Below are 13,572 nucleotides of genomic sequence, written 5' to 3'. Positions count from 1 at the left end.
TCAGAAAACTAGGTGTATGTTGTGCATAACTAAACTCAGCAAAAAAAGAAACAGCACTTTCAGGACCCTATCTTCCAAAGATAATTAATAAAAATCCCAAATAACCCCACAGTTCTTCATTGTAAAGGGTTTAAGCACTGATACCCATGCTTGTTCAATGAACCATAAACAATTATTGAACATGCACCTGTGGAATGGTCGTTAGAAACTAACAGCTTACAGACGGTAGGCAATTAAGGTCACAGTTGTGAAAACTTAGGACACTAAAGTACCTTTCTACTGACTCTGAAAAACACCAAAAGAAAGATGCCCAGGTCCCTGCTCATCTGCGTGAACATGCCTTAGGCATGCAACAAGGAGTCATGAGGACTGCAGATGTGGCCAGGGCAATAAATTGCAATGTCCGTACTGTGAGATGCCTAAGACAGCACTACAGGGAGACAGGATGGACAATTGATCATCCTCGCAGTGGCAGACCACGTGTAACAACACCTGCACAGGATCGGTACATCCGAACATCACACCTGCGGGACAGGTACAGGATGGCAACAACAACTGCCCGAGTTACACCAGGATCACACAATCCCTCCATCAGTGTTCAGACTGTACGCAATAGGCCGAGAGAGGCTGGACTGAGGGCTTGTAGGCCTGTTGTAAGGCATGTCCTCACCAGACATCACCGGAAACATCGCCGCCTATGGGCACAAACCCACTGTCGCTGGACCAGACAGGACTGGCAAAAAGTGCTCTTCACTGAGGAGTCGCGGTTTTGTCACACCAGGGGTGACGGTCGGATTTGTGTTTATTGTCAAAGGAATGAGCGTTACACCGAAGCCTGTACTCTGGAGCGGGATTGACTTGGAGGTGAAGGGTCCATCATGGTCTGGGGCGGTGTGTCACAGCATCATCGGACTGAGCTTGTTGTCATTGCAGGCAATCTCAACGCTGTGCATTACAGGGAAGACATCCTCCTCCCTCATGTGGAACCCTTCCTGCAGGCTCATCCTGACATGACCATCCAGCATGACAATGCCACCAGCCATACTGCTCGTTCCGTGCGTGATTTCCTGCAAGACAGGAATGTCAGTGTTCCGCCATGGCCAGCGAAGAAACTTACAGGTGCCTTGGTGGAAGAGTGGGGTAACATCTCACAGCAATAACTGATGAATCTGGTGCAGTCCATGAGGAGAAGATGCACTGCAGTACTTAATGCAGCTGGTGGCCAAACCCCTCCCCTTTGTTCAGGGACACATTATTCAATTTCTGCTAGTCACATGTCTGTGGAAATTGTTCAGTTAATGTCTCAGTTGTTGAATCTTGTTATGTTCATACAAATATTTACACGTTAAGTTTGCTGAAAATAAACGCAGTTGACAGTGAGAGGACGTTTCTATTTTTGCACCATTTGAACGTAAACTTTATTTTTTTATCAAAATGTTTTTTTGGGGATGTGAACTTTCATGTGCCTTAATAACAAACGTATATGTCATTTGTAAATACAAATAAAATTACGAGCCTAGCTGGTTTAGCCATGGGAAAAGGCCGCTTCCCACTAGCCATGATTGGACATGCCGAGAGATGAGTTAGGATTGGTCTGCCATGTAGAGTATGATAGCTAAGGAGATTGAGAAAATTCTGGCGTTTGATTGCAAATATGCAGACGGAGTCGACAAGAGAACACAGAAGGCTCCGAATTACATCTTCAAACTAAGAGCAACCATGGCATCCGTGACAGAGAGGGAGAAATGTCCATCCATGTATACGGGTAAGAGAGTCTAGCTAGCAACATTTTCAGATATTACATGTTTCTAGTTTGTCAGAAAGTGTACTGTTAGCTATCTAGCTAACGTTAGCTAGCTATCTTATGTTACGTGTATGATCGGTGAAGTAATATTATTTGTATCTCAGAGCCATTTGCATTGCTAGTTATAGCCTAATGTTAGCTAGCTAACATTGAACCTGATTGGTTAGCTACCTGCGGGTTCATGCAGGGTAGTAACATTATGAGTTGGGATTATGGTTCATTGTTTAGCTAGCTAGCTACATGTCTAAACAAAATACTCCACTATGCAAGTAACTATTATACTATTTCAATATAATGTTTATGATGTCTCTGCAACAACTGTCGATAGAGGTAGTTGGTAAATTCACAGACTTTGGTCTTGAAATCTTTGGTTGTTTAGTACATGTGAATCCTTAAAGAGATGGGTGGCGCTCAAGCTTAAAAGAGTGTGAATGATGCTGAATGGGTGTAGAAGAGCTCTCCAGTAGGTACCAAAAACATTCAAGGGCCATTTTCTCAAAAGTGAGGTTACAAATGTATCAACTTTCAAAGCAGAATTACTTTTGCATTGTTCCTGCTGATTGTCCGCAGGCCTACAAAAGGGTTATCCCAGTTGCCCATCCCTGGCTTGGGGGATGGGGGCAGGCACACAAATATAGACACAGACTGATGAAAACAACCCCGTCCATTAAAAGTAAGAATGCTAAAATTGCTAGTTGTCTTTGACATACAGAACACTCAATATCTTTAATGCAACTTAGCCTGTTTAAATAGGCCAGCTAGCCTCCATCTTCTCATGCTCTCAGAACTGGACATATGAAGTTCTTATTAATAACAACCTTTCACTGATTGACCAGGAAAACAACTAAGTCATCAGAGGACAGAGAGGGTTTTGACCAAACTCTCTGAAAGAGCACATTTGACTGCATTATGTTGGATAATATACAGTAAATGCAGGCTTTATGAGTGTACAGTGCTGTCAACACAGCCTTTTCAATAGAAACCACAAGTGACATCGTATCCATGAACTCCATAGGTATGACCATACTATATCAGAGAGAAAAAGACGAGAGCCAGAGAAGGATACTGACAGAAGACTGTAGAGGTGCAGCAGGCAGAGAGAGACAATGAAAAGGAAATGGAAACAACAATGAAAAAACAGTGTAAAACAGAGTGAGAGAAAGAGGAAGTAGGGAGATATAGAGGAAGCTGAGAGAGACAGAGGGAGGTTAGGGCAATGGAGTGGATATAAGGTTAGCGAGACCACAGGGCAGCCCTCTCTAAGCATGGGGGAAGCTGCATATTTACTACCTAATGATATAGAGTTGAAAGGCTATGTGTGCTGCCTCTACTCAGGGGGGGAAAGGCTGTGTGGAGGAGCCACAGGTCAGACAGGGTTGGCGAAAGACCCAGACTGAGAGGACACCTTTCACACAAAATAGGTCCAAGCACGCCAGTATCCTAGCAACCCAGTGCTCTGTGCTCATCCAAAGAAGACGCCGGTTAAACGCAATTAATGGATAATTATCAAGGTTGCAAATGCATTCTCGGATGCACACTCTCCAAGGTAACGAGGGGAATGACTCAAAAATCAGAGGGTACAATAAAATTAGAGTAAACGTGTCAAGTATAATAACACATGAATATTGAGTCCCATGGTTGAAAGGATAATGGCATAAAGGCTAATATTCCTAGCAAGCTTGGTAGACCAATACCCGCCCAGAAGATTCACCCAATAGAGACAACCTTCTGGGTGTCTTTCCATTGAACGTAAAAGAGATGCCTCTGGTGGACATAATGATCTGCTCGTGTATTTTAGTTCTTATTACAGACATTAATTATTAAAATGTTGTCTTACCTTTTCATAGTACCTCAGTTCATAGTCCAGGATGATTCCATTGGGCTGCTCAGGTTGTGGCCATGACAATGTGAAGCTCTTCATGGTGGAGCTGACCTGGTGCATGATGGGAACCATGGAAGGAGCTAAGGGAACAGACAGATGGGGCAATGTCACCTGTATGGATGCTTCCTTACTCTTTGGTATTGCAAACATCCTACATGTTTGATCAATGTTATGAAATAAAGGCCTTCTGTGCTGAAACTGTATGAAAAAGCATGCTTGACTGAAGAGTCTCATTTAATTGAATGGCTTTCAAATCTCTTAGGAAACACTACAGACGTATGATGTCGTCATACCATTCCGTTAAGTAGTACTGAGGTATCCTTGGTCATAGTATTTCTATTACAACAATTCTATGGCATCGAACTGAGCTCACTTTATAGCACATTTGATTTGCAGCCCTCCTTTCCCCTTACAGACAGCAATAAAGTTGAAATGCCCATAACATGTTTTATGAATTAAACCCATTCAGCCCATTCAATTTCCTCTCTCTCTCTCTGCTACCACCACAATCCCCCAGGCCACCATCTCCAACAACCCATCATCTTAACCCAGGGAGGGTGGAGGGCACCACAGCAAGCCCTCGACCAGGGATGGAGGGAGGAGTGTAGGATATTACCCCCATAGCATCTAATGGTGTATCTGTTTGTATGAATGTCTTACATCCCGGCAATTCTATGTGACTGAGCATCCTTACTGTAGCAGCAGCAGGGAGAGATGTTGGTCATGTTAAGCGGTTGTCTGTGCACTGCTGCTCTGGCTAAAAGAGGGGGGGATAGTCATCAGTCAGCGAGAGGAGGCTCTCTGGCTCTCTTTCACGCACCACTGCTCCAGCTTTGCACCGCGTTATCAATACGCTGAGCCTGGCTAGCGGTGAGGCAGCAGTCTACAGGCCCCCAGCACTTCCTATCATTCAGACTGTTTCAAATGTGCTGCTTTCCTTGCCTCAAAGGGCCTGCTTTTTAATCTATTCAATTCATTTTTTATTTAATTTCATTTGCGGATTTGGTTTTTGGACTATGAGATATGAAGCTATGTTTAAGTGAGTGAAACTCTAGCTAAGTGGAATGGAATCTCCCTAACACAAATGTTATATATTTTTGGAGCCCACAGGGTTTATGGTGAGGGGTGAACGAATCAGGCCAAACCCTATTATTTTGACAAGTGTGAGTGAGTGAGTGAGTGAGTGAGTGAGTGAGTGAGTGAGTGAGTGAGTGAGTGAGTGAGTGCCCACAAGGAAAAATGCTATTTTAGGCTTAGGGGTTAGAATTGGTTAGGTTACAATTAGGGTTTGAGGTTTAGGGTCAAGGTAGGGTTAGGTTTAGGTTAAGGAAAATAGGATTTTGAATGGAAGTCAATTGTTTGGTCCCCACAAGGATAATAAAACAAATGTGTGTGTGTGTGTGTGTGTGTGTGTGTGTATCTGTGTGTTCCCCATCCTCTCTAACTGTGGCTGGCACTAGGCTGAGTGAATTAGGAGCCAAATCAGAGAGGAAGAAAAAACATTGTTAGTTCTCTAAGAAAATAAATCTGCCACGCTAGACTAGACTTCATGCTCAGCTCAGAATTATGGCTGTCTGAGTTACATATTTAAAAACTCTACAAAAAAGCCATCCGACATTTCCTCTACTAAGTGTGATGACGCATCCCTCACATAAAAAGACATGCGTCTGGGTTGTTGCTCTTACAACTGCTGTTAACTGCCTCAACCTCCACTGGCAAGCCGTGAAATTCAATAGTTTGCTGCTATTATTGATAATGCATGTTATTTTTCTGATTGTCATGCTGAAACTATCAATACGATGATGCCCTGGATTTTTTTTTAAAGGACTCCAAAATCTCCATAAACAATGACACTGAGTGAGGCCGATGCTAAGTTACTACACTGACATTGATGTCTTCATCATAATTTTTGAAATATTGGGCTTCCTGTAACCGATCAATTTTTATTGGCTGAAGTAAACTAGCAGAGCTCTCAAAAGGCTTGCCTCAGCGTGTTGTTCTTTTTATGTCTCCAAGATGTGTGTGGATTTACAAGGAGAGAAAAGTGTAGAGGAGGATTTGAACAAGCAAGATAAGGGTGGTAAAACTGTCAGTGTTCCAATCTCCTGAACACCCGCATTCCTCACAAGGTAAGAATGTCCCACAGGACACCTAAAGGATGAAGCAGGATCTCCATATTCCAACACTGTTTCCCACAAGAATAAGGCAGAGCTTGTTGGAGGAAAGGTACAGTGATTCTTCACATATCAGATAAAGCAATGTTACCTTTTTGTCAGAGACTTCATCATTAGGAAAGTCTCATTACAGCCAACGTTTAATGTAATGTTGATGATGACCCTGTTTCCTTCACCAATTTGGATTCAAGCTACATGAAATAAAAGTATTTCGGTTGTACTACAAAAAATATTTTCTCCTTCTTTCTCTGCCTTTTCTTTCTGTATGCATTGCTCTGTCTGTCCCTCTCTCTCACTTGTTCTCACTCGTTTTCTCGCTCTGGGTGAATGTTTTATTGCTCTAGATAATGCCTCTACTCAGAGTGGAGCATCAGGGATCCCTCACACAGAGACAGATACCCTGTTATCTCACCTAGTGCAATATTTCCATCTGTTTCTTGTTTTCTTATTTACCAGATGTTGGTTCAGATGCAATTTCCAAATGTCCTTATAGGGCACAGGAGACAAACTGACCAAAACACAAGAGCATGGCTTTCTGTGCTTTCTGTGCATTTTTCCATTTGGTTCAGAGGAGAAACCAAACTGCCACGAATGATTTATCATCGAATAGATATGTGAAAAAAACCTTGAGGATTGATTCTAAACAACGTTTGTCATGTTTCTGTCGATATTATGGAGTTAATTTGGAAAAAGGTTTGGCGTTGTAATGACTGAATTTTCAGGGTTTTTTCTTAGCCAAACGTGATGAACAAAACGGAGCGATTTCTCCTACACAAATAATATTTTTGGAAAAACTGAACATTTGCTATCTAACTGAGAGTCTCCTCATTGAAAACATCCGAAGTTCTTCAAAGGTAAATTATTTTATTTGAATGCTTTTCTTGTTTTTGTGAAAATGTTGCCTGCTGAATGCTAGGCTTAATGCTATGCTAGCTATCAATACTCTTACACAAATGCTTGTGTAGCTATGGTTGAAAAGCATATTTTGAAAATCTGAGATGACAGTGTTGTTAACAAAAGGCTAAGCTTGTGAGCCAATGTATTTATTTCATTTCATTTGCGATTTTCATGTATAGTTAACGTTGCGTTATGCTAATGAGCTTGAGGCTATGATTACGCTCCCGGATACGGGATTGCTCGACACTAGAGGTTAATATTCACAGATTCAAAACGGCAGGAAAATATATTCCATGAGAAATTTAAATGCAGTCTTACTACTGCAGCAAGCCGTGTCTATGAGTAAGCGTCTGAAGCTGTTCAACGATTAGTACAGTTTGTGAAAGAGTGTCATGACGTTGGCCTGTGGGTAAGGTTTATGACCCCCCCATAAATACCTTTCTCCCTTCCCTCTCTCTTGACTCTACAGAGGGAATAGCCTTTGTTAAACAGAGAGTTAAACAGAGAGTCTGGGAACATCAAACAAGTGGAGGGAAAGGAACCATATTTCGGTAATAGAACCAGATGAAAATATGCGTTGGTACGAATATGATGTCAGTTCGGTTGTCATCTGAGACATTATGACTGATGACAGGACGACCTAAACTGTATCTGGGAAAGTCTACACATTATAGTTATCAGATTCACAAGGAATTGTTGTGCAATTCAAATGTTTAAATATAAAATTATTGGTGAAAAGATGAAATGTTATTTTAGCTTCCAAATGAGAGATTTGGGTTTTCAAAGGTTAGAGGTCTGCTCAATCAGTGGCCCGCCCCTGTGAAGAGACATGGGCTGTAAACTAACAAACACACCCTTCTCCCTCCACTATATAAGCCCTTGATGAAAATGTTACCTCCTGTTCCGGGTACATTAGGATGACGGTCCGATGTCACAAGGATTCAGATAATAACTACAGAACTACAGCCTCAGCGTGAGCTTTGGTTGAGAATGGTATGAACTTTGAACTCTTATTCACTACAGAAGTGATACCTCCTAGCAGTTGAGTTAGCAACAGCAGCTGCAAACGTGGGCTAGGAAAGAACAGACAGAGTATCCCATCTACCACCAACAACGTTACTACAACGTATCCAATTTACCACCAGAGACATTCTTACAAGGACAGGAAGATCTGTTGGCCAACACGACCAGCATCTACGACCAACCTACCAGCTCAGAGTAAATATTTATTGCATTTTCCTTTTCCAAATGGGCGGTAATTTAGAATGCATAAGATTCTGTATTTACGATAGAGTAGCTGCCTATGGCCCGATAGAGACATAGCTTCTCCCTTTGTTCTTCAGTCTTCCCGCTCTTTCACTCAAACCCAGACCCCTTTTCTTTTTGTAACCAGCTGTCATATCTGTTCCGTATGTTAGGGACCTTTTCCTTTATGACTTAATTTGTAATCAAGGTATGATTCATTGTGTGTATATGTAATTCTGTGTGATTAGTTAGGAATTTAGTAAATAAATAATTAAACCCAATTTTGTATTGGTGATTCAACTTGTTAGCCAAGAATTTACAACTTTCAGATGAGACTGAAATAAGGTGACGATTAATATTGACTTCTATTGATGTAAAATATTACTAGGTCTTTAAGAGTTTATTCGGAAGATAACAGCTCTATAAATATTATTCCATGGTGCCCCGACTTTCTAGTTAATTACATTTACATGATTAGCTCAATCAGGTAATATTAATTACAGAGAAAGGATTTTATAGAATAGCATGTCATATCACTTAATCCGGCATAGCCAAAGACACGGCAAGAGCTATGACAAATTTCCGGTTTGGGAATTCAATAGTCTGTCTGATGGATCCAAATACTTTCAAAGTGTCCACTGATGGAACAAAGAACCAAGTATCTCTCTACAAATTGACACGGTTTACTGGTCTTTATGAGAGGCTCAAGTTAACATGGATCCCTTTATGTGGACTAAAGCAACTTCTGGCCAGACATATCCTACTACCCATGGAACAGTAGACATGTTTTACATGTGTGTGTAAGAACCATTCCCCTGAGCACACACTGTCATGGGCTGGAGAGAAGCCTCGAGAGTCTTGCCAGAGTAGAAGGTTTGGCACTGTTCTCTGTGAGCTTCTATCATCCGCTAATGTCAGTTACTCTGCCACAGTTCTGGAAGAGTATGCAGACATTGGAGTGTACATGTTAATATGTTGCCCACATTAGCTGATTTATTTCATGCCATTGAATCTGCACCTCTGCTTTAATTCATTGAATTCATGGCTCCCACTGACCCACTCTCCTAAAGACTTCCTCAGACTACAGTTGAGAATGCATAAACCGTTAAAGGCAATGGTAAAATAATATGTAATATCATCTTTTACATTTAACTGAATGGTTCTAATAAGTAAGCTGGTCTTTGGTTGGTGGTAAATCGGGTATGCATGAGAACACACACCACTGTGTCTGAGAGGAGAGGAGTTACAGAGCGGTGCATCAATCAGGGTTCCTGTCAGCTCTGTCACTCCAGCCTGAATAAGGTCTAATGGCCCCTTCACTGAACCACAACTAACTCTCTCCTCAACAGAGATTTCCTTTACTCTGAACTGTCGGGGGGGCACTATTTGAACCAACCTCCCATCCCCTGTGACTCCGTTAAAAGGACAGTGGTGTACACTCACACCATTACCCTTTCAATATAGCCCAGGGGTCTTCCAACCTTTTCTTGCCCCCTCCCAGGCAAACCGGTGACCCAGGGACCCCCATCAAAAAATCCACGTCTTGTCTTATCAAGTATTTTATTTTTTTGCTGACCCCCAGCAGTAGTGCTAGGGGTCCACAGACCCCCGGTTTAATAACGCTGATCTAGCCAACTCATTCAGCTAGAATCCTTAATTGAAACAGTAACAAAGTGTTTGCCCCGCGGTCCCTCCCGCTGTTTCGCTAAAAAGCTAAGGGATGGGGCTGGAGAAAGGCTATATATACAGTGTTTGTTTACACTTAAGATATTTACACTTTGTAGTAAAACAAGCTTATATTTTCAGTTCTGATGGGGTATGGCAGTTAAACTAAGCTCATGAGGCATTTCTAAGTTATATTCTTCAAGAATCAATGGGTTTATATCATAAATATTTACATCCAAAAATGGATGTAGCAACGAAGGATTCTAGCTTTAAGGTAACTAGCTAAAAATCCCATCTCCTCCATTGCCTCTCAACTCCTTCTTTTATTCTAAACATGACATATTTTTCCCTACAGAGCCATGACATAAACTCCTTCTCAGGGACAGCTGAAATGGCCCAATTACCTGGCAACAACACAATGGTTCTGACCACTTTTCTGAAGTGAAATTAAAAGCTACTTACGCATTACCACTGCAGCCGTTTTTACAAAAGACAATGGCATTGGCTATTTGGTGTATCTATTTAGTTCTTTATTAATCTATATCCATCTGTCAAGTCGAGCACTTACCTTGTCAAGCAAGATGATGGGGTCTATTAACTCTACTAGGTAATAAAGGCCATTTACGTTCTCATTTCCCCCGCTTTCCTCTAATGTGAAGCTATCAAACGAGAACTTTCCATTTTGGCCAGGCATTAAATCTGTCTACTTGAATATTGTTTCTACAAGCCAATGTTCAGAAAGTATTCATTCCCCTTAACTTATTGTACATTGTGTTGTGTTACAGCCTGAATTCAAAATGGATAAATAGATTTTCTTTCTCACCGATCTACACATAATACCCCATAATGACAAAGTGAAAACATATTTGACATTTTTGCTCATTTATTGAAAATTAAATATCTAATTTATATAAGTATTCACACCCCTGAGTCAATAGAATCACATTTGGCAGCGATTACATCTGTCTCTCTAAGTAAGAGCTTTTCACACCTGGATACTTCAATGTTGGCACATTATTCTTTAAAAGATTCTGTTAGTTGGTTGTTGACCATTGTATGACAGCCATTTTCAAGTTTTGACATATATTTTCAAGATGATTTAAGTCAAAACTGTAACTAGGCCACTCAGGAATATTCTATGTTGTCTTGGTAAGCAACTTGTATATATTTGACCTTGCATTTGAGGGTTTTCTCCTGCTGAAAGGTGAATTTGTCTGCCAGTGTCTGGTGGAAAGCAAACTGAACCAGGGTTTACTCTAGGATTCTGCCTGTACTTAGCTCTGTTCCGTTTAGTTTTATCCTAATTAACTCTCTAGTATTTGCCGATGACAAGCAGCCACCACCATGCTTGAAAATATGAAGAGTGGTACTCAGTGATATGTTGTGTTGGATTTGCCCCAAACATAACACTTTGAATTCAGGACATAGAGTTAATTTCTTTGCCACATTTTTTGCAGTTTTACTTTCGTGCCTTATTGCAAACAAGATGCATGTTTTGGAATATTTTTATTCTGTACAAGCTTCCTTATTTTACAGGTTCCTGACAAATTATGCTATTTTGTGTGTTTTTGGGGAGCTTTCTTTTTAATTTTTTTGTACATAATGTTTCCTATGACCGAAAAGAGCTTCAGGACATCAGAACAGCGATTACTCACCTTGAACTGGACAAGTATTTTTTCTTTAATGTGTTGGACGCGAAGGATATACAGTACTGCTCCTCCCGGACCAGGTCCAATACCCCGTCATTCGTATGAAGAGGAGACGTCGTTACAGAGGTCGAAGATCCAGATGTATGGTGAGACTGCATCAGCAAGTGGATAGTCCGCCTTTACCCTCCGTTCTACTGGCAAACGTGCAATCACTGGAGAATAAACTGGATGAGCTCCGTTCAAGACTATCCTATCAATGGGACATTAAAAACTGTAATTTCCCATATTTCATTGAGTAGTGGCAGAACAAGGACATGGATAATATACAGTTAGCTGGGTTTTCCATGCATCGGCAAGAAATAACAGCAGCCTCCAGTAAGATCAGGGGGGTGGTGTATGTTTCTTTGTCAACAACAGCTGGTGCACAATCTCTAATATTAAAGAAGTCTTGAGGTTTTGTTCGCCTGAGATAGAGTACCTCAAGATAAGCTGTAGACCACACTATTTACAGTGCCTTGCGAAAGTATTCGGCCCCCTTGAACTTTGCGACCTTTTGCCACATTTCAGGCTTCAAACATAAAGATATAAAACTGTATTTTTTTGTGAAGAATCAAAAACAAGTGGGACACAATCATGAAGTGGAACGACATTTATTGGATATTTCAAACTTTTTTAACAAATCAAAAACTGAAAAATTGGGCGTGCAAAATTATTCAGCCCCCTTAAGTTAATACTTTGTAGCGCCACCTTTTGCTGCGATTACAGCTGTAAGTCGCTTGTGGTATGTCTCTATCAGTTTTGCACATCGAGAGACTGACATTTTTTCCCATTCCTCCTTGCAAAACAGCTCGAGCTCAGTGAGGTTGGATGGAGAGCATTTGTGAACAGCAGTTTTCAGTTCTTTCCACAGATTCTCGATTGGATTCAGGTCTGGACTTTGACTTGGCCATTCTAACACCTGGATATGTTTATTTTTGAACCATTCCATTGTAGATTTTGCTTTATGTTTTGGATCATTGTCTTGTTGGAAGACAAATCTCCGTCCCAGTCTCAGGTCTTTTGCAGACTCCATCAGGAGTCTTTTGCAGACTCCATCCAGAATGGTCCTGTATTTGGCTCCATCCATCTTCCCATCCATTTTAACCATCTTCCCTGTCCCTGCTGAAGAAAAGCAGGCCCAAACCATGATGCTGCCACCACCATGTTTGACAGTGGGGATGGTGTGTTCAGGGTGATGAGCTGTGTTGCTTTTACGCCAAACATAACGTTTTGCATTGTTGCCAAAAAGTTCAATTTTGGTTTCATCTGACCAGAGCACCTTCTACCACATGTTTGGTGTGTCTCCCAGGTGGCTTGTGGCAAACTTTAAACAACACTTTTTATGGATATCTTTAAGAAATGGCTTTCTTCTTGCCACTCTTCCATAAAGGCCAGATTTGTGCAATATACGACTGATTGTTGTCCTATGGACAGAGTCTTCCACCTCAGCTGTAGATCTCTGCAGTTCATCCAGAGTGATCATGGGCCTCTTGGCTGCATCTCTGATCAGACTACTCCTTGTATGAGCTGAAAGTTTAGAGGGACGGCCAGGTCTTGGTAGATTTGCAGTGGTCTGATACTCCTTCCATTTCAATATTATCGCTTGCACAGTGCTCCTTGGGATGTTTAAAGCTTGGGAAATTTTTTTGTATCCAAATTCGGCTTTAAACTTCTTCACAACAGTATCTCGGACCTGCCTGGTGTGTTCCTTGTTCTTCATGATGCTCTCTGCGCTTTTAACGGACCTCTGAGACTATCACAGTGCAGGTGCATTTATACGGAGACTTGATTACACACAGGTGGATTGTATTTATCATCATTAGTCATTTAGGTCAACATTGGATCATTCAGAGATCCTCACTGAACTTCTGGAGAGAGTTTGCTGCACTGAAAGTAAAGGGGCTGAATAATTTTGCACGCCCAATTTTTCAGTTTTTGATTTGTTAAAAAAGTTTGAAATATCCAATAAATGTCGTTCCACTTCACGATTGTGTCCCACTTGTTGTTGATTCTTCACAAAAAAATACAGTTTTATATCTTTATGTTTGAAGCCTGAAATGTGGCAAAAGGTCGCAAAGTTCAAGGGGACCGAATACTTTCGCAAGGCACTGTATCAAGAGCGTTTTCATCTATATTCTCCGTAGATGTCTATTTACCACCACAAATCGATTCTGGCACTAAGGCCGCACCCAACGAGCTGTATAAGGCCATAAGTTA

The 13,572-nt window shown here is 41.3% G+C and overlaps 1 protein-coding gene across 1 annotated transcript in view; it reads right to left on the bottom strand.

Annotated features, from left to right (window-relative positions):
• LOC110524404 (ephrin type-B receptor 1) overlaps positions 1-13,572 on the bottom strand; it is a 208,975-nt gene that overhangs the window by 56,968 nt on the left and 138,435 nt on the right. The window contains exon 6 of the mRNA XM_021604004.2: positions 3,642-3,766. Coding sequence (XP_021459679.2) covers positions 3,642-3,766 — 125 coding nt within the window. The remainder of the gene's footprint in view (positions 1-3,641; positions 3,767-13,572) is intronic.

The sequence above is a fragment of the Oncorhynchus mykiss genome, chromosome 5 (genome assembly GCF_013265735.2).
Source record: "Oncorhynchus mykiss isolate Arlee chromosome 5, USDA_OmykA_1.1, whole genome shotgun sequence".
Taxonomy (NCBI): Eukaryota; Metazoa; Chordata; class Actinopteri; order Salmoniformes; family Salmonidae; genus Oncorhynchus; species Oncorhynchus mykiss.
The sequence above is the reverse complement of the archived record's forward strand: the minus strand, read 5'-3'. Positions and strand labels throughout refer to the sequence as shown.